The following is a 27,159-nucleotide window of genomic DNA, read 5'->3' as shown; positions in this document are numbered from 1 at the left end:
CGGGTCTCGAACCCGCAGGCTCAGGCAATCCACTTACCTCAGCCTCCCAAAGGCGCGGGATTACAGGCTGAGCCACTAAGCCCGGCTCAAAGAAAGATTTTAACATTACATACTTATATAGTTGTTGGAAAAGAAAAAGAAACTGGTCTTAAAGTATTTTATAGGAAGAGAAACTTTGTAGAAGGCTGTTTGTTACTAATGTCTGGAGTTATGGTCTGCTTTATTTCAAAATTTCTCACTTAACATTCAGAAGAGGTAAAAAGGAACGAACTTTCATGTAAGGACAAATATTGCATAATTCCACTTCTATGAAGTAGCTAAAATAGTCACACTCATAGAAGCAAAGATTAAATGGCTGCCAAGCTGGATGGACAGGAAAATTGAAAGCTGTTAATTAATGAGTATAAAGCTTGTTATGTAAGATGAGTAAGTTCTCTACTAGAGATCTGCTGCACAGCTTGTGCCTACAGTTAGCAATCCTCTCTTGGACACTTAAAACTCTATTAAGAGGGTCAGTATGTTACATGTTCTTGTGCCTCTCCCATCCTCAAAAAAAAAGATGGATTAAAAAAAACCTTTAGGCCTGTGTGGTGGCTCAAGCCTGTAATCCCAGCACTTTGGGAGGCCGAGGCGAGAGGATTGCTTGAGACCAGGGGTTCGACACCAGCCTGGGCAACTTGACGAGAACTTCTCTCTACAATAAATCAAAAAATTAGTTGAGCGTGGTAGCGTGCGCCTGTAGTTCTGGCTACTTGGAAGGCTGAGGCAGAAGGATCACTGGAGCCCAGCTGGTCAAGGCTGCAGTGGCCGTGAGTGTGCCACTGCACTCCAGCCTGGGCAACAGAGTGAGACTCCGACTCAAACAAAACAAAACAAAACAAAACAAAACAAAACAAAAACAAAAACAAATCATCTTTAACCTAATCCCGAATTATACCCCTATCTTTAAAAAACAGAAGAGCTGTAACTTCTCCATTCCACTGAAAATGCTTGCTAGTTAATATCACCAAAGAAATGCATCTAGCAAAAACCTAGGGCCCTTCTCAGCCCTCATCTTACTTAACCTCTCAGCAGCATTCAGTTGGATCACTAAATATTTTCTATTTAAAATGCCTAGTTTCTGTGACATCCTCCTCATGTATGACACTCCTCATGTATTTCCAAGCTTCTGATCCATTGTTTCTTTTGCTAGCTTCTCTTTTGCAAAAAACATGCTTTCCCAGTCTTCCCATTTCATTTAATGATACCACTATCTACCAGTTACTCATTAAGAAACCATCTTTGATGTCTCTTTCCTTTATAATTCACAATTTCAACTCCTAAGTCTCATTTGCCCAGTTGTGATCCTGTACATGTCTCTCCAAATTCAAGTCTAAAAACCTCCATTATCTTTTATACAGACTTGGGCTCTTGCCTCATACAGTAGTTTCTCCACACAATAGCCAGAATTGTCTTTTAAATTTCCAATGACTTCCCACTGTGTTTAGAACAAAATCCCAATTTATTATCTAAGGCTACACATAATCTGGTCCCTGTCCACCTCTGCAATCTTAACATCATACCGTACACCTTGCTTGAATTTGATATACCTTTCCTAACTCAGATGCACTTAACCTCTGCCTGAATGGCTCTTGCCCTGGATTTGCATACCCAGGTGCTTTTACTCATTCAAATGTGAAATCAACATTCATTTTCTCTATCTGAAATTAACCTTTTTATCTGCCTCTCACCATACAACTAAGCTCTTTGAGCACAGGGATATTATGTTCCACATGGCCTTCTTCAACCTTAGAACAGTCCCTAGCACATGGTAGGCCCACAATGAATATCTGTTAAATAAACAGATGAAGGGGTTAGAGAAGGGGTGTATTCCATTTAGAATTCTAGTATGTTTGGATTCCTTTCCTAACTGCCTCTTCGTGGTGAAGAAAATAATAATGAGTGACCAAGTTTTAACAATCAACCTTACCTTACTCAATAAAGTACATTCGTTTATTATCTATACTTGTTCACAAAACAACTTATTTTTTGAGTTAGGTAACCCTTCTTCAGTTGAAGAGCACTACAACTGAAGATAATAATCAAAAGTTTTAAGTATGTTTCTAGAAAGACAACTATGCATTTTTATTCATTACTCTGAAAATTAAGAGTTGGGAACATAAAACTATTAAGCACAACAAATAAAGTCATAACTCAAATGTCAGATGTATATTGCTTATGCTGTTCTTTGCTGGGCTAATGCTATCAACACAATACCACCTACCACTGCTGTTTGAAATGTAGCTGAAATAGAAGTAGCTAAACTGCTTCACTCCTCTTCTACTCCCACCACTTGGAAGGCAAAGAAATTTGCAACATACAAAGTGACATTAGTTTTAGTCATTTACACTGGAATCTTAGTCACATGGCTCTTAATCTGAAAGCTATTTTTACTTTCAAATGTTGTCTGATTACATAATCATTGTGCCTTGAGATTAGGGTTGATCCATTCCACTAGATTGAAGGTTACACCTGAGAAAAGTAGTTTTGGATCCATAATACATTCACAAATGGTTTCTTAGATGTTGCAGCTCTTAAACTGTTCATTTTAAAGCATCATAACAAGCTTGGGAGAGTACATTCTCCCACTTCTTTCCTTGGCTTAATTTCCTGCTTGAAAATGTTTAACTCCTTCAGTTTAATTTATACTGAGGGAGTTAATTCCTAAGAGCCGTTTGTTTACAATATGAATTGTTCATGGACAGAAGATTATACAGGGTTCTGGAGAAGCCAACTCCTCCATGAATGCTTCAAAGCAAACAAGATGGTAATCTTAAATGTGAAAAACATAAAAATCCTGATTTTCAAATCAAATGAGATTTTCATTACTTTTTTCTGAGAAAGTCTTAAAACATTCAAAAGCGATTTTTCAGTATACATTATTGAAGAACTCAAGCAAGCATATATAGTACTGTTTAAAGTTACTGTGCTGGTCTTGTGCTTAAGTGTAACAAATATTTGCACAGTAAATACTTAGAGTGGATTACATAATTTTTATTACCAATAAGGAATGTGCAGATGCATCAAGAACCCTTGAGTACCTACCTTGTGACTCATCTTGCACTTGTTGATTCTCAAGTATTAACTTGTGGGACTTCTAATTCCAGGTAGACAGCCTCTGCTACACTCCTAGTCACCTACTTTTTCCCACCTAATTAGTGCTCACTCATTTGTAAATTCTTATATTAAGATAAACAAAATTGAGAAAACTCACAATACAACTAATTATGGAACACATTGCAAAATCAAACAACTGCATTTTCTATAACTTCGCAGCATTTCTTGAATTGAAAATTTTAATTATTCTCAAAGTATTTATAAGTGATACACATTTAATATAGTAGCAAATCGTAAGGGATTGGCAAACCTTTTAACAAAAATTAGATATTCAACATTCAGCATTAATATGCTAATAAGATAATAAGCATGTTAACACTTTAAGAGACAAGATCTCACCTTTTCACCCAGGCTGGAGTGCAGTGGTGTGATTATAGCTTACTGTAGCCTTGAGCTCCTAGCATGCCAAAATTTTTGACTCGTGGGGAGATTTAAAACTGCTAGAGATTACATTTTCTAATTTCTAAACTCACAGATGAATAATGTCCAAAACCTTTAGCAACTGATTTTAAAATGTCCTTGTTTCAGAATTAAAAAAAAAAAAAAAATCCTCTAGATTATTATGCAAATTTGGATACTGTCTTCCACATGAAACTTAGTCACAACACAGAACTAACTGGTGCACTGGCATTTCTTTTCATGGAACGACAATTGCCTGTGTCAGAAACAAGTGATATATTAAGTAATGGAAACTGGAAAAAAATTACCATGATAAAGTGAAGAATAAAATTTTGCACCCCTAGACTTAGGTTTCCCTCAAAAAAAAAAAAACAAATACACACACACACACACACAAACAAAAAAAATAGTATTGGCCAGCCATTCATGTGGAAATTCTCATCAAAGTTGACAATTTTGCCAAGATGAAACAAAGTTGGCCCCAAATAGTAAGGTAAGTATTTAAGAAACAATTTTTTCTTACCTGGCACAGGGTTTTAAGGTAAAGTTGGTATCTATCTTTGACTACAAAAGATTTTTAAATACTCTAGGTTTTTAGATAACACATGACACTAGACACTAAAAAAACCAAAATTTTAGAGAACTACACACTGGTTTCTTCTGGGGAGTTACCAAAGTTAAACAATTCTCTTTACGATTCAAAAGCAATAGATCGATACTAAATTTTAGCTTTTTGAGAAATATTTTGAATCACTAATTGACAGTTAAGTCTAGTTTTAATTTGTGGTGCTTTATGTAATAAAAATCCTATATATGGCATTAAAACTCTAGTGCTTCCCCTGAAGTTCCAAAAATTAAACAAGTCTCACCTAGTAAATAAAAGTAAACAGAAATTTTGAACCATTGGCTAACCCGAGTCATTAAGGGAACACATTACCCAGAAGTTACTAGAAATTTAATAATCTTGAGTTAAATATAACTTCTGATATACCTTCATTATGGAATTTCTTACAAATTCCTATTTATTATTGTATCAAAATATAAGATGCTGCCTTGAAAAAAAAACGAAAAAACCCTGAAACCTAAAACAATGACAAGTAAAACTTCCAAAAGAAAAAGGAAGAAAGTTTTTATTTTGGTAATACAAACGATGACCAAATTTCTTGAGTTTCATGTTCTGAAACCTGATACCCCATACCTTGTTCTAAGTTCCTAGATAGTGTTAACACTTTGAAACAAAATAGTTAAATGTCAATTCCTTATTTTTGTTATGTATCTCAGTGCAAAATGATGTTTATCTCCTTCCAAAATGCCAGAGATATTTTATAGTCATAAATCCCATATGAAGAATGAAACTCTCAGCTTTACTTCTTTTGTATGCTCAAGCCTCACTTCAAAAACCTGAATCAAGAGAAAACTTTTCAGGTTTAATAATAATAACTAAAAAAAAAAAAAAAATCATTGGTAAATACATGATTAGAGGCATCTTTGAGTTCCTTAAAAAGAGGTAAAGGGAATTCACTAGGTAAATTACCTTTTGTCTTATGGACTAATCTGCTTCATATGCTGATTTAGACATCCCTGCCACAAATCAAAAAGTATACTTACCTGTCTTTACTGAAGAATTCTAACTACTGATTTAAAATTTTTAAAAAAGTCTCATGAGCTGGATGCGGTGGCTGAAACCTGTAATCCCAACACTTTGGGAGGCTGAGACGAAAGGATTGCCTGGGCAACATGGCAAGACATCGTCTCTACAGTATATAAAAAAATTAGCCAGGCATGGTGGCACGTGCCTGTAGTTCCAGCTACTTGGAAGGCTGAGGTGGATCATCTGAGGCCAGCAGGTCAAGGCTGTGGTAGCTGTGCTTGTGCCTCTGCACTCCGGCCTAGGTGACATACAGAGTGAGACTGCAACTCAAAAAAATTAAATAGAATATATACCATTATGGATGTTTTAAATATCAAGAATAGAAGTTTTTCAGTCTGGGACAAACCTAAGTCTTATATAAGGTAACAAACAGTATCACCCGCAGGATAGCCCATTTAAAACAGGCTTCACTTAAACTAACTCCCATTGTGAAATCAGGTTTTCAGTTGTCTTAAGGATATACTATCAGCCTTTAGTTAGAAGGGACTCATAATGAACATACTTAGTATACATATACTCATCTTCAAAAATAAATTAGTTATGTTACATTAAGACGTGAAGAAAAAAGAACATTTAATCAACAATTTTAAATTAATGTAAGACTAACAATGAGTAATAGAAATTCAGCTCTTATAATAGTTAGCATCTATTTATGGCAAGCAAAGACTGCTGTGGACTAAGTTTAACTAGGTTTTGGACTAAAAAGAAAAATGAGATGAACACATTATAATATGATGTATACTGCTTGTATAGTTTTCACAAAAGAGCAAAGATTTAACCATGGATAAATGCTAGGAATTTGCCAATTTTTAACTTCTTTTAAATTTACATTTTGATAAGCAGTCTCAATGTTTGATGCACACAAAAAACAGAAAAATGTTTAAAGGGAAAAATAAATTGCTTAAAGCTAGTCAGACTTGTTAAACAAGATATATAAAAAACATATGTTCTAGAACAGAAGTGGCAAATGACTAACAAAAAAAGTCCCCTATATCTGGGGACTATTATGGTAAACAAAGCTATCTGATACACAATTATGTTAAATTAAAGTTTATGGTATAACTTTGGACACTGTTATATACTTAGCCCAGCTTTAAAGAATAACAAGAGCATGCTTTCTCTCTATAAACTGGAAGATGCACTATTATATAGCAAAAAAATCAGAGAACTGGGCAGTGAAAGAGTTGGAAGGTAAAGGTTAAATCACATCATTCAAATCCTTTAACTTCTAGTTCCACAATTCAAAGTTAAGCGGGGCTATAGCTTTCAAGGGTTATCATACATGCATACATATTTGAATACAGGCACAGAAACTTGTCATTTTTATTTGGATAACAAAGGGTCTCCAAATTATATTGAAAAATAAATCCTAATTAATATCACTCTTGTAAAAAAATTTTAGCACACTTATCACAAATGATTTATGTAAAAGAGAAGAAAATACACATAATTTTATAATATCTTAAATTTTTTATTCCCTACCATAGACATTAATTTTGTCTTTCGTTTTCTTTCAGTTTTCTACAATTTCCAACTTATACTTGTGTTTAATACTGCTTTAATCTGCTAAAGACATTGACTGATTGCTTTCCTAAACCTAAGGATTATATAGTTTTAGTATAAATATATATCACATATTTTCGTAAAATTTTGACAAAACCGAATAAGCATGCCTGTTTTAAGTCCATGCTCCTTCCACTGTTTATAAAATCTGATTTAATGATCAAAAATTATTGGTTGTCATTCTTCAGTTACAACAATCTTCCTCCTGAACTGCCACTCACTTTTTACATAATAACAAGCAATAGAAAAACCAAAGAAATTATGTTAATCTTAGTTCTTGCTTTTGACACTATAAGATGTGAACTTTAAAAAAAATGAAACAAATACATCCCAAACTCAATACATTCAAATGAGCTGAGTTCCTTTAAGGTAGTCACCTTGGAAGGCCACAGTTCATTCTCCTAACTATACTGCCACTGCTCAAAAACCTTTAAAACTCTCTTGGGATTGCTTTCAAAGCTAGTTGCATTCTTTCTGTATTACTTCAAAGTGAGGTTACATTTTGGGAAACTAATGCCAAACAATGGTAACTGAAAATAATCAAGTTTGGTAATACTAATTTTTTTAAACAACATATAATCATCAAATAATAGAGTGTGTGGCTTAAATTAACTTTGAATGCAATTCTAAAAGAGCAAATCCAGGAGGATTTGGGCAATGGTAGATTGCTGGCATTAGGAAATAACCTTCCAGCATGGTCACTATGCAGAGTAACATTCATTTAGCTGTCTATGTTCTGGCATATTTGTTTAAAGTGAACATTCTGAGAGTTAGAATTTATTCTTTTAAAAAGGAAGATCATTCTTTAAAAAAAAAGAATGTTATTCCTTTAAAGCATCTCTGTCAATTAAGTACTATGCAAGTGTTCTGTTAGAAAGTAGCTCTCCTTACTTTATCAATAAAGATTACTTTTAAAAACTTGAAAGCAAATAACCAACGATTTGCCCCCAGGCTTTTTGAAATCACTAACTGAAGATAAAATAATCTGAAATTTCTAAAGTACTAAAAAACAAAACAACAACCCCAAATGTAATAAAAACACATCAAGAACCAAACTACAATTTCTGAGCTGCACTGTTTATTTTGCTGCTTGAAACCTAAGTGACAGTATGCCACTATAATTACGGGGTTTCATCTAAACCTTTACTACACTGCAGGTACAGAAATATACGGACACATTTTTGGAGAATTGACATTTTGCAAAATGCAGCAAACATTTTAATTTATACATGAGAAAAGGAAGTGTTCAAAAGGGTATGCATTTCAAGTTATTGCAGGTTATTTGTGAGAGAATTTCTGCAGGTAAAACATGTTTAAATTTAACCAACAGTAGCGTGTCAGTGTATTTAAAATCATGACAAAAATCTTCTCTCTGGTCATGTTGCCCATGACAAATTACTAGGATGTTGTATGTTTAGGGCAAGATGTCAATACAGCATAAATCCCATGGTATTTTGGTTTTCTTCTGGAGATTAAAGCTGTTTTTCTTGGGATAAATGCAGCAGCAAAACACAAACCAGTTGATCAAAAAAGCACTTCTGCCATAACTCCAATAATTTTCAGGACACATCAACCGACAGTAGTTTTGCCATTCCCAGTTCTTTTAAGGATTACATCTCTGCACTGTTGCCTTAAGGACGTCTGTAAAAGCTTGTTCTCTGTTAAGCCAGTTTACTGACTACAGCCTGGTTGAGAGAATTTAGTTGGTTGGTCCATTTATCTAGTGCAGTATACCGTGCACCACCCCTCTTCTGATGATCCAGTTCAAGCAGTTGGTTGACTTGATCAATTCGGCCATGAATAGTGCTGGAAAGAAATAAATAAAAGATGTGTCTACAAATGACTTTCACTAAGCATAGCTTCTGGATTGTTTCGTAAAATGCAATACTGATAAATACAAAAGAAAAAACAGCTTCCTACATTAAATGAGTGAGTTCAGTGTTAGGGATAACTTCATTCTCTTATTCAAACTCTACACAGAAACCAGATCTCAGCTACCTTTTATCAGTTTCACTGAAAGAACCACTAGATATGGACATAGCCAATGAATCAAAGGCAAAGTCACCTGTGAAACTTTAAATAATGTACTACCTTTAAGAAAGATATAATTTCAAAACCATTAAGTACCACATACCAGCTGGGCTCGGTGGCTCAGCCTATAATCTCGCGCTTTGGGAGGCTGAGGTGAGTGGAATGCCTGAGCCTGTGGGTTTGAGACCCGCCTGGGCAACTTGGCGAGACCTCATCTCTACAATAAATCAAAAAATTAGCAGGGTATGGTGGTGCGCGCCTGTAGTTCCAGCTACTTGGAAGGCTGAGGCGGAAGGATTGCTGGAGCCCAGGAGGTCGAGGCTGCTGTGGCCGGGAGCGGCCACTGTGTTCCAGTCTGAGTGACAGAGTGAGACTCCAATACAAAAAAAAAAAGTACCACATGCCCTATACTTAACATACAAAAATAAATACTATTCATTAAATAGTTCTTTGGCTGTATATTTGTCATACACTGGATGAGAAATCCTTCTGAAAAATCACTGAGAAGTTTTTCAGAGATCATGTCTTTAATATGCTCATTCATCAGAAACCATCAGCATATTTATATATATATATCTCTTCTCTAATAGAAAATTATAGCTGGAGGGTACTTTTTATGAAAAATCAGGAATTTAACTGCTACCTTTATCATCATTATTCAAATTTATGGTCCCAAACATTTTGTGATAAAAAACAGCAAAGTACTTACTTATCTAATATGCACTGCACCAGCAAGCTCTCCACATCAGCTACATCTATGTTTAACTCCTAAAACAAAAGACTTGTTATAGTTCTTCTAATTCACATTATTAAAGACTTCATGATTTTATATAGTCATTCTAATTTTAATTCATTTCTACAACTTAAAGGAAAATTAGTAAAGAGAAGATTTTTAAGCAAATTATCATTTCAAATTATCTCTGAGAACACAAGTCTGATAAAAATTTAACTTTACAACTTTTGAAGTATATTACTACCACAATTTTATTGTTGCTGAGGTAGTTACATATTTTAGCTACTACTCTATCCTACAATTTTCCCTGAGGTTGAAAGAATACTTAAAAAGAAATTTAGTCATTCCTGATATCTTTATTACAATGTTAAAACTCTTTTCTGTTAACTCAATTTATGCCAAGAAGACACAGTAAAAATTTACATTTAAAGTAAAGTCAAAGGCCAGGCATGGTAGCTCATGCCTATAAAGCCAGCATTTTGGGAAGCTGAGGCAGGAGGATCGCCTGAGGCCAGGAGTTCTAGACTAGCCTGGGCAACATAGCAAGATCCTGTCTCTGAAAAAAAATAAAAAAAAAAGTAAAGCCTAATCCTAGCTAGTGAGGAGCTGAGGTAGAGGACTGCTTGAGGTCAGGAGTTTGAGGTTATAGTGCACTATGGTGGTACCTATGATTAGCCACTATACTCCAGCATGGGTAACACAGTGAGACCATATCTTAAAATGAAAAAAAAAAAAAAAAGGTAGAAGCTTTAAGCTCTGCTTAATTTAAGAATGTAGTATTAGAAAATGTTACCAAGTGAGAGCTACTCTTTTAAATGGAAGATAGGCATACTTCAACTGCATTTATAACTAAAATTATAAACATCATTAAAATCCATGAATATAAGTACCTTAGAAATAAAAGGAATATGTATTCTTGTGTAAGGCTTAATTAATTTTATGAGCACTTGTGTTCTGATGTTTCGCAAAAGCTCTGAAAGACAAAAATTAAAATAATGTATTTGTAATTAAGTTTGTATGGTATCTTTATGAAGTATTATGTACTCCTAAATCATTAGTTAACTTTAACATTTACCTTCTTAAAATACACTTTTCTGCTTGGCAAAGATATAAAGTGTTTAGATTTTAAAATATTTGGGTTCAATGGATACACAGTATCAGTGGCTGCCTCTCCTGTAATTTGTTCCCACTTCCCTGATTTTGTTCACTTTGAGACTCTTATAGGATATCCATTTTGTTAAGGTGACTGTCCCTTTTGCCCTTTTATTCTGATACAGGTACTGCTGCATGTCTACTATTGACACTTAGGTTCAAAGTTAATTTTTAGTGTTTATTTTTGACAAGTAACACATGCTTTGAAGATATACTGCTGTAGATAGGGCTGACATGCATGTACTATGGAAAGTAAGGTAAAACTGGGAAGGTTTTATAACAGTAAATGAATGAGATTTTTAGCAAGTTCTGTTAAATTACCAAGGACAAGAGTTATCCCTTTGTTCTTATCTCTATAAAAAGATTCTCTTGTCTTCTCAACTCAATAATATTCCCCTGCTTATCATTTCCTCAACAGTTAACATTTTGAAAGAAGCTCCAATTTGTACCAGCCAACTTCCTTGTTTTATACTATCTCAAAACCTAGAGTATTAGATTTTTATGTAATGCCCTTACAATTTCCTCCGGTTTCTTTATGTACAATAGTCTTTTAAAATTTTTTAAAAACTAGATTGAAGTTTATGGACAAGGCCTCTATGTTTTCCTTTATCTACAAAGTGCAGTATCATTCCAGGTTCATACAAGAACTCTTAAAATGTCTGCTGAATGAAAAAGAAAGGAAGGTGAGGAACAACAGAATATTACTTTTAAAGTATTCTTCAGATTTTCCTGATGTACCTGGAATTTAGTTCCAAATGGTCATTTAAAAACCTTCAAATAGCTTTATAATAGGTCGGAAGACTGAAGCTATAAAAGAGGTCCCAGAACAATTTAATTGATGCTTTAATGTTATAAATAACTTTTAGAAAGTATTAGGTCCTAGAAGAAGTGATAAAGGAGAAAAAACAAAATAAAAACAAAGAGATAAGAACAAAGGGATAACTTTTGTTCTTGGTAATTTAACAGAACTTGCTAAAAATCTCATTCATTTACTATTATGAAACCTTCCCAGTTTTACCTTACCTTCCACAGTACAAGCATGTCAGCCTTATCTACAGCAGTATATCTTCAAAGCATGTGTTACTTGTCAAAAATAGACACTAAAAATTAACTTTGAACCTAAGCATCAATAGTAAACATGCAACAGTACCTACATCAGAATAAAAGGGCAAAAGGGACAGTCACCTTAACAAAATGGATATCCTATAAGAACTTAAATGAAATTAGCTAATAATTTCTTTATAATTTTAAGGAGTATCCTATTACATGACAGCATTTAGAAACATTTCTATGCCTTGCAATACACAGAAGAAAAACAGCTTTAATTCGATGTAGCTCCGTTAAGAAACAGTTGACAGTGGCAAAGAAAGTCAAGAATTCAGTTAGCAGAAACAACATACCTTCAATGTGTTCTCTTATGAAAGGATCATCCATGATGTTGCTGTGATTTGTTTTCAGAATCTTTTCAAATTCAGTGATGTCATTATTCTGATAGGCACTAACAGAAAAAAAGTATAAATTTTGTCAAACATGAAATTTTGTATTAAATCAGATAAATCAAAAGAGCTGTTCCTCAATTTTCATATGCAAAAATCTAAATTATATCATACTTTCTGTCATGGAAATCAGAGTTAAACACACACCCATCCTTCTGCCAAAAAACTGAATTTCCTTTTTAATGTTTTTGCTTTCGGTTTCTTAAAGGAAAGATTAAATAAATCTTCTTTTGGAGTTATATATTATATTTACATATAGCTAATTAAAATAATCTCAAAATCTTAGTTTTGTTAAAAGTTGGCAATAAAACATTTAACAACTGCTTAATGCTTTATGTTTTCAAATTAAATTGTGCATTTAATCCCTAATTGTTCATTGATCATAATGAAAGAAGCCAGGTTTCATGCACTTTACATATACATGGTGTTTGGCCTTGTCTTTCAAATAAGTATATCTTCTCTGAAGGCTATTCCAAAAATGCAGCTTCCTAATTTATATCTTCTAGAAAGCTACCAGCAACTGCTAAAACTTTTCAAAAGGAATATTTGATTCTCAGGTTTGTCTAGCCTTAAAACTGCACTGAGCTAAAACAGCAGAAACACTGGTGGCAGATAATGGCACATATACAAAGAGTGATGGAATCCCCTGTTGCAGAAGGCCAAAGGCTGATTTATGGTCATAATTCTCTGAGGTCTCTAGTACCTACTCTTGAAATAATTCTGTAAGGCACTATGGGGATTGCTAAAGGTGCTGAGAAGGAAGAAGCCAACCTTCTGGATATGGCACCACTGTCTGCTTTATATGTAAGACATATCATCAGCCATTCTGAACGCCCTCTGCTGTGCTTCCATCTGTTGGGTCGCAATGTAACTTCATGTTAGGGACGGGTGATTCAAGTGCTTCAACAGGAATTATTTTCCTCTAGTCTGCTGGCAACTGACTAGGAAGATAAAATTAGGAAGCATTACTTTCTTAGCTACCTCAAACACATTACTGTAATACACTACAGGAGGACATGTTCAAGTAGTGAAAACATTTGCACATACATTGATTTTATTTATTTCCTTTTTAAGAGACAGGGTCTTATCCTACTGCTCAGGATGGAGTGCAGTGTAGTGACCATAGCTCACTGCAACCTCAAACTCCAGGTCTCAAGCAATCCTCCTGCCTCAGCCTCCTGAGTAGCTGGGACTACAGGCACATGCCACCATGCCCAGCTAATTTTTGCAGAGATGGGTTCTTGCTATGTTGCCCAGGTTGGTCTTGAACTCCTGGTCTCAAGGAATCCTCCTTCCTCGGCTTCCCAAAGTGCTGGGATTATGGGCAAGAGTCACCGCACCCCGTCTATATTTTAACTATCAGACATTCTTCCGTTGCATAAGTAGAATTTTTAAAAAAAATCTTACACAAAATTGTGGGATACCATAGGTCACTTGCTTGGGTCAAAATTTACCATTAAAATAAGTTTCTTTTTTCTTTAGTTGGAGCATCACTGTGCTGCCCAGACTGGAGTGCAGTGGCCGCTCCCGGCCACCGCAGCCTTGACCGGCTGGGCTCCGGTGATCCTTCCGCCTAAGCCTTCGGAGTAGCCGGAATTACAGGCATGCACTACCACGCCTGGCTGATTTTTTGATTTATTGTAGAGATGAGGCCTCGCTGCCCAGGCGGGTCTTGAATCCGCGGGCTCGGGCAATCCACGGGCTCAGGCAATCCACTCACCTCAGCCTCCCGAAGGCGCGGGATTATAGGCTGAGCCACCGAGCTCGGCTAAAATAAGTTTCTGAATTTTAATATAGCAACTTCACTGGCATAATCAGTAATAACTATAATAGTTAATACTTTGATAAATCAATCCTTTAACCAATTTTAATGTACTTATTAGTTAATTTAACTTATATGAAAACGTCTCTTCAATAATTTCTTTAGAGTTTTACAAGTTTGGGCCAGGTGTGATGGCTCAAGCCTATAATCCCAGCACTTTAGGAGACTGAGGCAGGAGGACTGCTTGAGGCAAGGAGTTTGAAACAAGCCTGGGCAATAAAGCAAGACCTCGTCTCTACAAAAAATTTAAAAAATCAGCTGGGTATGGTAGCTGATGCCTGTAGTCTAAGCTACTTGGGTGGCTGAGGCAGGAAGATCACTTGAGGCCAGGAGTTTAAGGCAGCAGTGAACTTCAATCATGCCACTGCACTCCAGCCTGGGTGAGATGGAAAACCTTGTCTCAAAACAAATATTTTTTTTAAACTGCTGCTTTGATGTTGTAAATAATCTATTAAAGGTATCAGGTACTGGAAGAAGTAATAAAGGGGGAAAAAAACCAAAGTAAAAACAACAAAAATAAATTTAAAAGTATTAAGTAGTTAATCTGTAACCATATTGGATTTTAATATGTCAAATATGAATGAAATAAGTTGAAAGATGAAGACCTCTCCTTTCATAATTAATATCAATCTAATTCAACAAACATATATTAAAATAAAGATGTTCACAAAAGAGAAGAAATAGATTTCTTAATAGCAAAATTGATGGTTTTCAATCCCCTATTTGCAGTCTCTCTAGAAAAAACCTGATTCTTATTTTTTTATAGCTGAAATTAAGTTTTCTTAAACAAACAAACCAAAAACTAATAACTTATTAAAATTATAGCCATTTAAAAAAAAGTAGCCAGGCATGGTGGCGCAAGCCTGTAATCTCAGCACTTTGAGAGGCTGAGGCAGGAGGATCACTTAAGCCCAGAAGTTCAAGACCAGCTTGGGTAACATAGCAAGAACTCATTTCTATAAAAGAAAAAAAAAATTAGCCAGGTATGGGGGCACATGCCTTTAATAGTCTCAACTACTGGGGCAGCTGAGGCAGAAGGATCACCTGAACCCAGACGGTTGAGACTGCAGTGAGCCATGATCTTGCCACTGCCCTCCAGCCTGGGCAACAGAGTGGGCTTTCTTTGTAGGAAAGTGTAAGAAATTTACTAAGTTTCTTCAAGTCCTATTTTAGGTTGTACAACTGAGATTACCAAGGTTGGAAAAATGTAGTTAGGGACATAGAACAGGGTTTCTTGGCAGATATATATAGATAATTTAGATGTCCAGATGTTCTATTAGTAAATAAACACTTAAATAAACAGGAACTTTAACACCATGAAATAAGTTATTTCCTCCAAGTATATAAAACTTCTACTCTGTGGAGGTGACTCATAATTTGCAGTCTAATAGTGTTTTTTTTAATGAAAAATAGTACTAATAGAACATCTGGACATCTAAATTATCTATATATATCTGCAAAGTTCTATGTCCCTAACTACATTTTTCCAACCTTGGTAATCTCAGTTGTACAACCTAAAATAGGACTTGAAGAAACTTAGTAAATTTCTTACACTTTCCTCCAAAGAAAGCCCACAAAACCCTAGGGCTCCATTTATTCTTAGCCCAAAGCAAAGTGTCTCTGGCTGACTAATTCCTTTTGCAAAAATAGGCCTTCTTGTCTAGGCTTTTTGTTTAGTCTTATCTTCTATAATTTTGTTTAATAATAATTGATTATGGCAAGTTTTTCAGGAGTTAATCATGATTACATCTTTTTCCACAGAAGAATTAAATTAAATCTTTGGGTTTCTTACCAGCATAAATAATCCCTCTGTCTCCCTACACTCTACCTCAGAAAATTATCCAGGGTAAATATTTTTTAAATGATATTTTCATCTTGTCATTTAGATAACATATGAGTAAGAAATTATGCTTATAAGTCTTGTCTTAATGAAAATTCTGGGACCAAATCATAATTTCATTTTGGATTAAGGAAAGCAGAGGCAGTTAACACTATGAAATAATGTTTTAAGACATCCACAATTCATTTTTTACTGAAAGATATCACACACACACACAGACAGTAAGAAAATTAAGCAGTAGATATTTTATAAAATCTTATGACTACAGAAAACAGCATAATGAACAACTTCAGAAGAGACAAATTCTACAAACTTTCATATATTTCATTTGAAACTACAAAAAAAGCAAATGTTGAGTATTAACTGAATTCTGAAAAACTCTCTCTCCCTTATAAACTGCTTTAAGGAATTTACCTCAATTGAAATGTAAAATCTTACCTTACTAAATTCGTCATTGCTAAAATTTCTGGATCATTTTTGTACGGCTTGGCCTAAACACAGTAAAAAAAAATTAACCATTTATATGTACAAAGATACAACATTTATTTCCACTGAAGACAGCTGATAAGATAAATTAACAATTAAAGCAGACATACCTCCTGTGAATCAAATGGATTTATTCCCGATTTCATTAGCATATTTGCTAAGACCAAATATTTTAAGCAAGTGGTTCGTCTTGGACTTCCTGATTCATCATAATTCTTGAAGGCTTCAAAAAAATCAGTGTGTGCCTTTTCAAATTCACCTTCTCTCAAGTGCATTTTACCACCACATTCTGTGAATAAAAAATGAGAAAAGAGAACATTTTCAGTTCTGTAATAAAATTAACCACTTTATAAAGGTCAAATAAAAACTACTGTAGTGACTTTCAGTCCTTTAATTCTATAACCCGAATAGTACTGCACCAAAGTATACATTTTAATTCTAAAAGTAAACATTTAATTAAACACCTTGATATCTTCCCATATCACTGCCCACCCTCTCCAAACCAAACTTGCCTCTGATAACTCCCATGATCAGTGGATGAGGGATAGCAGACTTGATGTGAAGTGACTGTTCATAGAGTGCTTTAAGTTTTTTGTTATTTTTCTGTGCTGTGTACATTTGAATTTCCAAAGCATATATTTCTAATAACTGTGTACCTTTTTTCAGGTCATCTTCTCCATCATCAGTCTAGGAAAGCAAATACTTGACATTAGTCAAGACAGAATTTACATAGTAATTTTTATTTATATTAGCCTGGAACCTTTACATTTGTAATCTTATTTCTGTATAAAAATGAACTACAAATTTTAAATGGGAACCAGAGTACTAACAACACCACTTTTAATGGCCAAAAAGAAACCAACACATCCTTTCTACTTTTTAGTAATTGGGTAAGAAAAAAGTTGGTGGAGTCTCTTTTGTACAGTATGCATGGAGGATACATTCCAAGACTTCCAGTGGATACCTGAAACTGCAGATAGTACTGATCTATATATGTTTTTTCTATACGGTTAAGTTCTCATTTAACATCACTGACAGGTTCTCGGAAATGGACTTTCACTCAAACAACAAATAATAAAACCAATTTTTCCCCATACCAATGTTATGTCAAAATAATGCTGAACAAAACATTATTTGAGGAACTGCTGTACACAGTTTTGCTGAAAGTTGCGGTTTCTAGGAACCTATCAATGTTGTTAAGTGAGGACTTACTGTATATACATACCTGTGATACAGTTTAATTTATAAATTAGACAAAGTAAGAAATCAACAACTGAAAATAAAATAGAACAGTTATAACAATATACTGCAAAAAAAAAGTTACGTGAATATGGTTTCTCCCACCAGAAATCTTATTATTTTCAGACTGTAGTTGACTGTGGGTAACTGAAATTGCAGCAAGTAAAACTGCTGATGGGGGGAGGTAGGAACTACTGTATGTATAAAACGTTTTAATGCTATCTTTTGTTTTGTTTTATCTTTTAGAGACAGGTCATGCTCTTGCCCAGGCTGGAGTGCAGTAGTGAGATCATAACTCACTATAACCTCAAGTTCCTAGGCTCAAGAGATCCTCCAACTTCAGTCTCCCGAGTATCTGGGACTATAGGAATGTGCCACCACATTCTGCTAATGTTTAAATTTTTTATAGAGACAAGGTCTCGCTATGTTGCCCAGACTGGTCTTGAACTCCTAGTCTCAAGGGATCCTCCCACCTCAGTCTCCCAAAGTGCTGGAATTACAGGCGTGAGCCACCATGCCCAGCCATGTTATATATAGATTTATTTATAGTCTTTCCCAAATTTTCACAACTGCTTTATATCCACTTATTCAACCAAAAAATACTTCCTGAGTGCCTTCTATGTGCCAGGTACCGGGTCTACCTTGAGTAAATACAAGGTTAAATGAGTTAAGGTTTCTGGTCTCAAAAAGCTCAATCTGTCATTAGATAAATTATGATATATATGGCAACAACTTTAGCCAAAGCATTAATGAAGAAAGGAAGAGGAAGGGACTAATTCTCCTGGGAATGTCAAAGGAATCACAAAAAGGTGGTGACATCTGAGCTTGACTTTAAAGTTGATCAACAGTCCAAAAAATGTGGGTCATGAAAAACAGCATATAGTCAAGCTATTCATAAATATCAAACAATGACATACACTAAGTCAAAATTTACTGTTTACTGGGTCATCTAACTTAAAATTCTGTTTAATTTTTCAATGATAAATCATAACCAGATTAAAATATGACATGCAAAACAATTTGTACATCAAGCGTATCATGCATCTCTGGGCATAATCCCATCAAAACACTAAGTACTATAATACTATTTACAATTCAAAAAGACTTTTTCTTATGCTCCTAAAGCAAAATTCTCCAGAGGGCTTTCTCACATTCAATGTATACATATAATGAAAGATTCTCTTCCATTCAGAAAAGGCTTCTCTACCATTCTCATTTCATATGAAACTGAATCCATCAGACTAAATCTCTTTAAGCGCGTGTAAGTAAGAAATAATAAACAACTAGACTGCTTTATAAAACAAAACTATTAAATACAAATATCTGCAGGTGATTCACTTAGAGCAGTTTCTTAATCTTTTTCCCCATTCACAGAAATGGCATATATATTATTAAAATAACAGTACAAGGTTTTGGAAGAACCTAAAACTATTTAAAATGCCATTTCTACACACACACACACACACACACACACACACACACTTTGGAAGAACCTAAAACTATTTAAAATGCCATTTCTACACACACACACACACACACTTTCTTTTTTGAGTTGGAGTCTCACTGTTTCCCAGACTGGAGTGCAGTGGCTGCTCCCGGCCACCGGAGCCTTGACCTGCTGGGCTCTGGCAATCCTTCCACCTCAGCCTTCCAAGTAGCTGGAACTACAGGCACACGCTATCACGCCCAGCTAATTTTTTTTTTGGATTTATTGTAGAGATGAGGTCTCGCCTGCCCAGGCGGGTCTCAAACCCGTGGGCTCAGGCAATCCACTCACCTCAGCCTCCCAAAGGCGTGGGATTACAGGCTGAGCCACTGAGCCCGGCTTCTACATATATTTAAATTAATATTAAATGACTTATTTGATCAAGACAAAAAAGGAAATATAAAATGAAGGCTCAGTTAAAAAGTTATGAGCTATGCTGTCCTGTCCACATAGCCGTTCAAATTTAAATTAATTAAACTGGATAAAATTAAAAATTTAGCACCTCTGCCACACTAGTCATGTTTCAAATGTTTCACGGTTTCATATAGCTAGTGTTACCATACTGCATAACACAAACATGAAACATTTCCAGCATCTTTTAGACAGGTCTGTTGGACAGTGCTGCTGGGATTCATATAATAGAATATAAAATATCTTTATTATATATGTTTATAATAGCCTGGTCGATTTTCATAGAGTAAATTGTCAAAGCTTATACTTAGTATCATGACTGCTCTGTTTGTTTATTGTTACCAGTAATTAATTCCCCATATAATAAGGGTTGAAATTAGGATTAAAACAGAGACAAATGCAATACTCAGAAAAAAATTAGCCTTTTTATAATTTATTTTCCAAATTTTGTTTTTGGGATGATGCTTAAACAAAAACAACCCTAAGTAATATTCTGAACATGATTATTTCTTGTAATTTTTATTATGAAGAAATATTAAGAAAAAATAAGGGAATGCTACCTGGCAGGATTGATGTAACTGACGTAAAATTTTTTGAAGCTTTCCATATTCCTCTCGTTCTAAATATAATTTTCCAAGCTGTAAGAAAAGCAATCTTTATTAAAATCAAGATTTCAACAGAAGAAAGTATGTATCTTTAAGAGTTTATTAAAGACACCCACCCACTTTTCAAAGGAAAAAGTTTATGTAATTGTAATTGTTACCTTTGTGTTTGTCTTAAACCACAGTCTATCATTCTTAGCATCTTTCAAAGCTTCCAGTGTAGTTTCATAGAATTCCTGCAGTAAATCCATCTGACATAAAAAATCAGAATTCTATAATTGTAAACAGCAAATTTGTACCTGTTAATAAAGTTAATTTGAGCAAACTAAAAGTGCATCTTTGAACTTTAACACACATAAGATACACTATCTACATCTTACTGAATGTCTTCAACAGTTCAAAACATTAATAAAACTGAAGCAAAATACAGACCAAATTTATAAGTGCCTAAATCTGTTTTTATGTTTGTTTCATAAAACCCAGAAAACACTTTCTCATATAAACTATATTTCTGTAAGTTCCAACGCTGTAATAGTATAGGTTTGTCTTCCCAATCTAGTAACTTATTTTATATTTTTAGTATTTAATTAAAAAAAAAAAAGTCAAGCGGAGTAGCAGAGTGGAGAAGGAACACATAAATCTGCAAGTGGTTGGGATTAGATGTAAACATCACAGCACTGGGATCAGTCATTCATTTTATATTAACAGCAGTAAATGACATGTACACAGAACTAGTTGTACTATTATTAATAGTGGATATCTTATTCATTCAACTGTTATTTGATACTTGCAATGTGGCAAACACTAAGCAAGTTACTGAAGACACAAAGAATAATCTCAGTTCCTTCTCTCAAAATTCTTCTACAAATATGACTAATTAACTGAATCACACAGCTTTTAACTCACTGGTAAACCTTGGGACTGGGTGGAGAAAAATATCTAGTACAGTTTTAGTCTAACCTCCACCAATTTCCCAACATGAGTATGGCATTTTTCCATAAAAATTACTATTTGTTTTGCATCTTGATAGGCTCCCCTGCCCACCCTCCTTTTCTCTACTTCTAGCTTTGTTTGAATATCTGATCCTATACTTAACAGGATCAAGAGGTAGGAGGGCCATGAGAGCAGGAAAGGCTTTCAGGAAAGGCTGCCTATTTATTTATGACTACATATGGCATACTGAATAAGACAGAGTGCCACCCAATATCTATTACTTTCGAAAGATAAAAAGTTTACATATAATAGCACACAGAAGAACAAAATATGGAAATTTTAAAATAACTTAACCCCAATCCCACATCCTCCAATATCAAGCATAACATTTATAAACAGTGTACCAAAAATGTTTTGATGACACTTACTTGTAGGACTCAGAAAACATTTGCTCACTTAAGAAAAGCCTCAAGATACGTAACTCCAGAATTAGTGCCACTAGATACTAATGTTCCAACAAAACATGTAAGTTTATCTTCCTCTATTCCCACTACATATATTTTAAGTATAAAGAGTAAAAATAAACTGTCTCAAGAAATAAAAATGGTATCTAGTAGAAAACACAGAAAATAAGAGGCTGATTCTGAGATAAGCATTTTTAAATTATGAGTATGAAAGGTAACAAGCATTCTAAGAAATAAAAATGATATAGAGAATATATCCTGAGCTCACTATCATAGAGTAAGAAAGCTAAAATGGCTGGGCGTGGTGGCTTACACCTGTAAACCCAGCACTTTGGGCGGTGGAGGCGAGAGGATTACCTGAACCCAGGGATTTGAGACCAGTCTGGGCAACTTGGTGAGACCTGGTCTCTATGATAAATAAAAAAAATAGCTGGGCATGCTGGCACGCACCTGTGGTTCCAGCTACTTGGAAGGCTGAGGTGGAAGGATAGCCTGAGCCCAGCAGGATGAGGCTGCGGTGACCGTGAGCATGCCACTGCACTCTAGACTGGGTGGGTGACAGTGAGACTGACTCAAAAAAAAAAAAAAAAAAAGCAAGCTAAAATGGAGGACTATATTGCTTTTAAAAAAAATGAATAAATGAGCCAATTGAAAATTATATTAGCCAAAAAACCCCTATATATATATATAAAATCATCACTGCTTTTCTTAACCAAATCTAGATTAATGAAAGCACTATGACTCTCTCAATGTCCATTTTAGTTTCTTTCATCATTAGCCCTTCCTTTCATCATCTACCCATACTTTGTAGAAGCATTTATTGAGCACCTACTGAGTAATGCCAAGCACTGAGAGTTTAGGGGTGCCTCAAGGATCTTAATCTAACCAATTCCACACAAACAGCCTGTGATTCAGTGTTAAGTTATTTAACACCCAGAAATGGCTAATTGAGAAGGAACTGTGATCATAACTGTATGGGAGCCTAACATTAGCTTGCAAAACTTGTTTGCATATTATTTTAGTAAGTGAAGTTATATTTCAAGAGATTAACCTAGAGTTATTACCTCTTATTTTTACGTAATTAGTACTATAATCAAGAAAACAGTTCATATTTTTAGAGCACACTAATAACTAGCATAACTGCTTAAACAGAACCTCTAGACCTTCTCATTTTTAAAGAACAAAGCCCTTACTATAAATTATAAACACACTGATAGTACCAACAGTGAAAATTTGAGTCTAACCTGTTTAGAAGTGGAGATATAATCAAGAATAGAATTAATAGATTTTTCAGAATAATTTCTTGTGACTGCACTCCGAATATAAGTCAATAGTTGTTTATATCTATTCATCATTTCTGGAAAGTTCGTCTGTGTAGGAAGAAAAATGAATTATCAGATATATATTTATGGACTAAAATATGTACATGATTAAGATATAGAATATAGCCAGGCTTAGTGGCTCAGTCTGTAATCCCAGCACTTTGGGAGGCTGAGGTGAGTGGATTGCCTGAGCCCGTGGGTTTAACACCTGCCTGGGCAACTTGGCGAGACCTCATCTCTACAATAAAATAAAAAAAATTAGCCGGGCGAGGTAGCGCACGCCTGTAGTTCCAGTTACTTGGAAGCCTGAGGCAGAAGGATCGCCAGAGCCCAGCAGGTCGAGGCTGCGATGGCCAGAGCGTGCCACTGCACTCCAGTCTGGGCGACAGAGTGAGATTCAAAAAAAAAAAAAAAAATATATATATATATAGAATATGCCACATAATTGAAATATACATCAAAATACAGCTTTATACAAGAAGAATTACATATGACAGGAACACTATAAACATTTTGCCTTAAACCTGAAATGACTACATTATTTAGACACACAAACCAAATTAGGAAGTTAGCCTATGAAACAAGTATAACTTCCACATTTTCCAAATTTCAGACTGTTTGTCATTACACAATACATTTATTTAAATTACAAAAACTACTATTCACAGACCAAAATATATACACAAAATCCAATTTTTTAAATACCAGCTATGCAGCTATATCCTCCCCTGAAGCTTTACCGAAGGAAGTTCTCCAATAAGAGTAACATGTTTCTCTTCTCCCTGTAACTGGCTGTCCATATATAAAAATGGGAAGTGAAAAAAATCCATTCAAGCCCTAATACCCATCCTCATGTGAAGAAAAGTCCTCCCAACTAAGGTTTTACTCAATAGTAGACACAATTAATGTTGTTATTCCTTGTACGGCTATTTGTGCTACTGTGAATTATTCCAGGAAACAAAAAGGATCTGGAAAAAAAATAAAGGAACACTAGTGAAATTTAAACAGGTACTTTGGGAGAGGTTTACCACCCCTAAGTTTATTACGTAATTCAACTTATGAGTCTAACCTTCCTCTAAGGTCCCACAATCTCCAACTGCTGTTAATCCCTCTTTTTACTGAGTTCTATTCTATTCTTTTAAAGATATGAAGCACCGGTAGATATAAATTCCTTTATTCCTTGACTAAATGAAAAGGTGTTTATTAGGTGATGAATACACTAATGGTGCTGTAATTATACTGCTATGACTGTATATTCTGTCTGGAATACAGCATGAAGAACAGAAAAACATGAGAAGAATTGAATTACCAAAAAATAGAATTGAATGGGGGAAAAATGGATAGAACTATAATATACCAAAGAATATTATAAAGAATATACCAAACTACTTTTGACTCCAAGTATGCACATTTCATGCGGGGGTAAATAAAGAGAACATCCTATCAATGCGCTGCTAAAATTCAAGTTACAGTACATATCTTGCAGCAAAAGGAAAATCAGAGAACTATGACTGTCCCAACTTTGAGGTTTCATCTTGGCACTGAAATAGGATTTTTGCAAAAAGTTAGTTTTGAATTCATTTCTTTGTGCCACAATAACCGTAAAACTCTTTTTTTTTTTTTTTTTTTTTGAGTGGAGTCTTACTCTATCACCCAGGCTAGAGTGCAGTGGCACCCCCACAGCCACCTCAGCCTCAACCTGCTGGGTTCAGGCGATCTTTCCGCTTCAGCCTTCCAAGAAGCTAGAACCAGAGGCATGTGCCACCATACCTGGCTGATTTTTTAATTTATTGTAGAGACAAGGTCTCATCATGTTGTTCAGGCTGGTTATGAACCTGAGCATAGGCAATCCTCTCACCTCTGCCTCCCAAAGTGCTGGGATTATAGGCGTGAGCCATCACACCCAGCTAAAACGCATTTAAAAAAATTATGTTATTATAATTAAAGATCATGGGAAGATTAGATAAATTGGCCAATATACTGATAATGAACCTTTCCAACTTTTTACCACCTAAAACCACTACATATAGCATGGATCCTATTCTGAATCCAACTAGGAAATGCGGGGGGCAGGTATGGAAGCTGACATTACTCTTGTGAACCACAACTTATTCACAGATGCTACTAGAGCAAACAAAAGGTAGATAATGTAGATAAAATAACATAAAATGCAAATAACCTTTTCCCTTACTTCCATTCCACTCTGCTTAAAGTATAATGGCAAAACCAGTCTTAAGAGTAGCACGGTATATAAATAGACTAAACAACTAAACCACTGCTAGTATGTTAAGACAGCAGATTTCAACAGGGACTAGATATTATCTCAAATCACAGAACCATAAGAATTTAACACTCATGACAATAATTTAAGGTATATCCCTTCAGACACTTGGACCTTCTTCAATAGCTAAATTATTAATTTATATATAGTAAATATTTGTGTTTGATATTTTGCAAACAACAAATGTTGAAAAAGCACAAGGCTCTGGGCAACACAGATGCTTTGGGACCAGAAAGGGTAAGTGCAACATAGATATTTTTCCTTTTTTAACTAGATTTAAATGCAATATATAGTATACTTAACATTTAACATGTTTTGAATGGTTCTGATATTTTTGGGGAAGAAATTAACTAAAACATTTTATGAATAGCTTTTGTAGGAGACGCCATAGAGGGCCCCTCTTATTACCAGAGTGAGAGTACATAAAAAAGAGGAGGATTTAGGAATAGTGAAAGTTAACTGGATAAAAGTACTAGTCAAACAGTTCAATTTCAGATAGATGGGGTAGAAAAGCTGATGGGGAGAGGGAGGAGGCATATGAGAAATACTGAAACAGGGAAAACAAAGTGGTAATATATTATTACTTATCCTTATATTTGCCATAGTTCCTGTACCTTCCAAGTGCTTACTTTCTGCTAACCTGAGCTGCAACTTTTTCTTTCTTTCAAAAGATCTGCTACCCTAGTGATCTAAGATTCATTTCTGTACCTCGTCCTCTCATTTCCTAATTGATTCTTTTTTCTTCAACTTCTACCCTGTACTCTAGAATTTTGTTTGCTTTGGCCAGATTAAAGAAATTGAGGACTGGTATTCTATAAGAATGACAATTCCGGCCGAACTACAAGTTCATTAAATATAACATTTGAAACAAACAAACAAAATCAAACACACAAACAAAAAACAAAACATTTGGCACGATGGCTCACTCCTGTAACCCCAACATTTTGGGAGGAGATGAGAGAATTGCCTGAGCTCAGGGGTTCGAAACCAGCCCGGGCAACTTGCCGAGACCTTGTCTCTACGATAAATCAAAACATCAGCCAGACATGGTGGCGTGTGCCTGTAGTTCCAGCTACTTGGAAGGCTGATGTGGAAACATTGCCTGAGTCCAGCAGGTTGAGGATGCAGTGGCCATGAGTGTGACACTGTACTCCAGCCTGGGTGACAGAGTGACAACTCAAAACAAAACAAAAACAAATCTGAGCAGCAACTAAATGCCAACCACTATTATAGGTACTAGGAACATATCAGTGACTAAAACAAAGTCCTGCTCTCAAGAAGTTTACAACTTACTGGGGAGGTAGGTGGCATAGACAGGGAAAATATACAAGTAAACAGATCAAGTGCCAACATACACAGAGAAGAAAAACAGCAGGATAAGATGAAATTAAGTGATGATGGGAAGAATGTTATTTTATATCAGGTGGTTAGGGGAACACTGTCATGACATATAGTGCCATTTGAACAGAGACTTGAATCTAATAAAGAAAAGACCCACATGGATATCTGAGAGAAAAGCATTCAAGACAAAGGAAACAGCAAGTGCAAGCCTTTACACAGGAGTGGATTGGAAGGGAACAAATCGAAAACAAGATCAGAAACGCAACAAAGTGAGTTTACATAGGGCCTTTTAGGACATAGTAAGGATTTTGGATTTTATTGAGGGCAGGGGATCATAAAAGATTAGGAGCAAAGGAATGACATAGTCCAACTGACATTTAAAAAAGATCACTCTACCACTTGTGGAGAACAGATTGTAACAGGGCAAAGATGAAAATAAGGAGACTAGTTAAAAATTGTAATAATGCATATGAGAGATGATAGTGACTTGGACTAGAATAGCAGAGGTAAAAATGGTAAGTATCAGTCAGATATTGGATATAAAGCCACCTGAATTTACCAATGGATTATTTATGGGGTAAAAGACAAAGAAAGGAGTTAAGCATAGCACTAAGGTTTTTAGCCCTCATTAGTGGAAGATAAATTCTTTGTAATAAACAACAGAACTTTAAAATTCCAAAGTAAACTAACAGTTTGTAGGAAAGTCAATCTATTAACAATGCTGTCAAATACTATTCATGCATCTAAAAGA

At 35.0% G+C, this 27,159-nt stretch overlaps 1 protein-coding gene across 4 annotated transcripts in view; it reads right to left on the bottom strand.

The window, feature by feature from the left end:
* Window positions 1-6,505: 6,505 nt before the first annotated feature.
* Window positions 6,506-27,159, bottom strand: part of COPS2 (COP9 signalosome subunit 2) — a 33,680-nt gene continuing 13,026 nt past the window's right edge. For 2 of the 4 annotated variants that reach the window (XM_008069893.1, XM_008069894.1), the window contains exons 4-13: window positions 22,709-22,834; window positions 20,229-20,339; window positions 20,026-20,103; window positions 16,842-17,016; window positions 16,440-16,618; window positions 16,282-16,334; window positions 12,086-12,183; window positions 10,424-10,506; window positions 9,510-9,568; window positions 6,506-8,575 (exon numbers count right to left, since the gene is read on the bottom strand). In XM_008069893.1, the coding sequence (XP_008068084.1) occupies window positions 8,431-8,575; window positions 9,510-9,568; window positions 10,424-10,506; window positions 12,086-12,183; window positions 16,282-16,334; window positions 16,440-16,618; window positions 16,842-17,016; window positions 20,026-20,103; window positions 20,229-20,339; window positions 22,709-22,834 (1,107 nt within the window). In that variant the 3' untranslated portion in view covers window positions 6,506-8,430. The remainder of the gene's footprint in view (window positions 8,576-9,509; window positions 9,569-10,423; window positions 10,507-12,085; window positions 12,184-16,281; window positions 16,335-16,439; window positions 16,619-16,841; window positions 17,017-20,025; window positions 20,104-20,228; window positions 20,340-22,708; window positions 22,835-27,159) is intronic. The other 2 variants (XM_008069895.1, XM_021718506.1) reach the window with 1 other exon arrangement.

The sequence above is a fragment of the Carlito syrichta genome, unplaced genomic scaffold, assembly GCF_000164805.1.
Source record: "Carlito syrichta isolate Samal-C Ts95f unplaced genomic scaffold, Tarsius_syrichta-2.0.1 Scaffold312386, whole genome shotgun sequence".
Lineage (NCBI taxonomy): Eukaryota > Metazoa > Chordata > Mammalia > Primates > Tarsiidae > Carlito > Carlito syrichta.
This window is presented reverse-complemented; position numbering and strand designations above follow the sequence as displayed.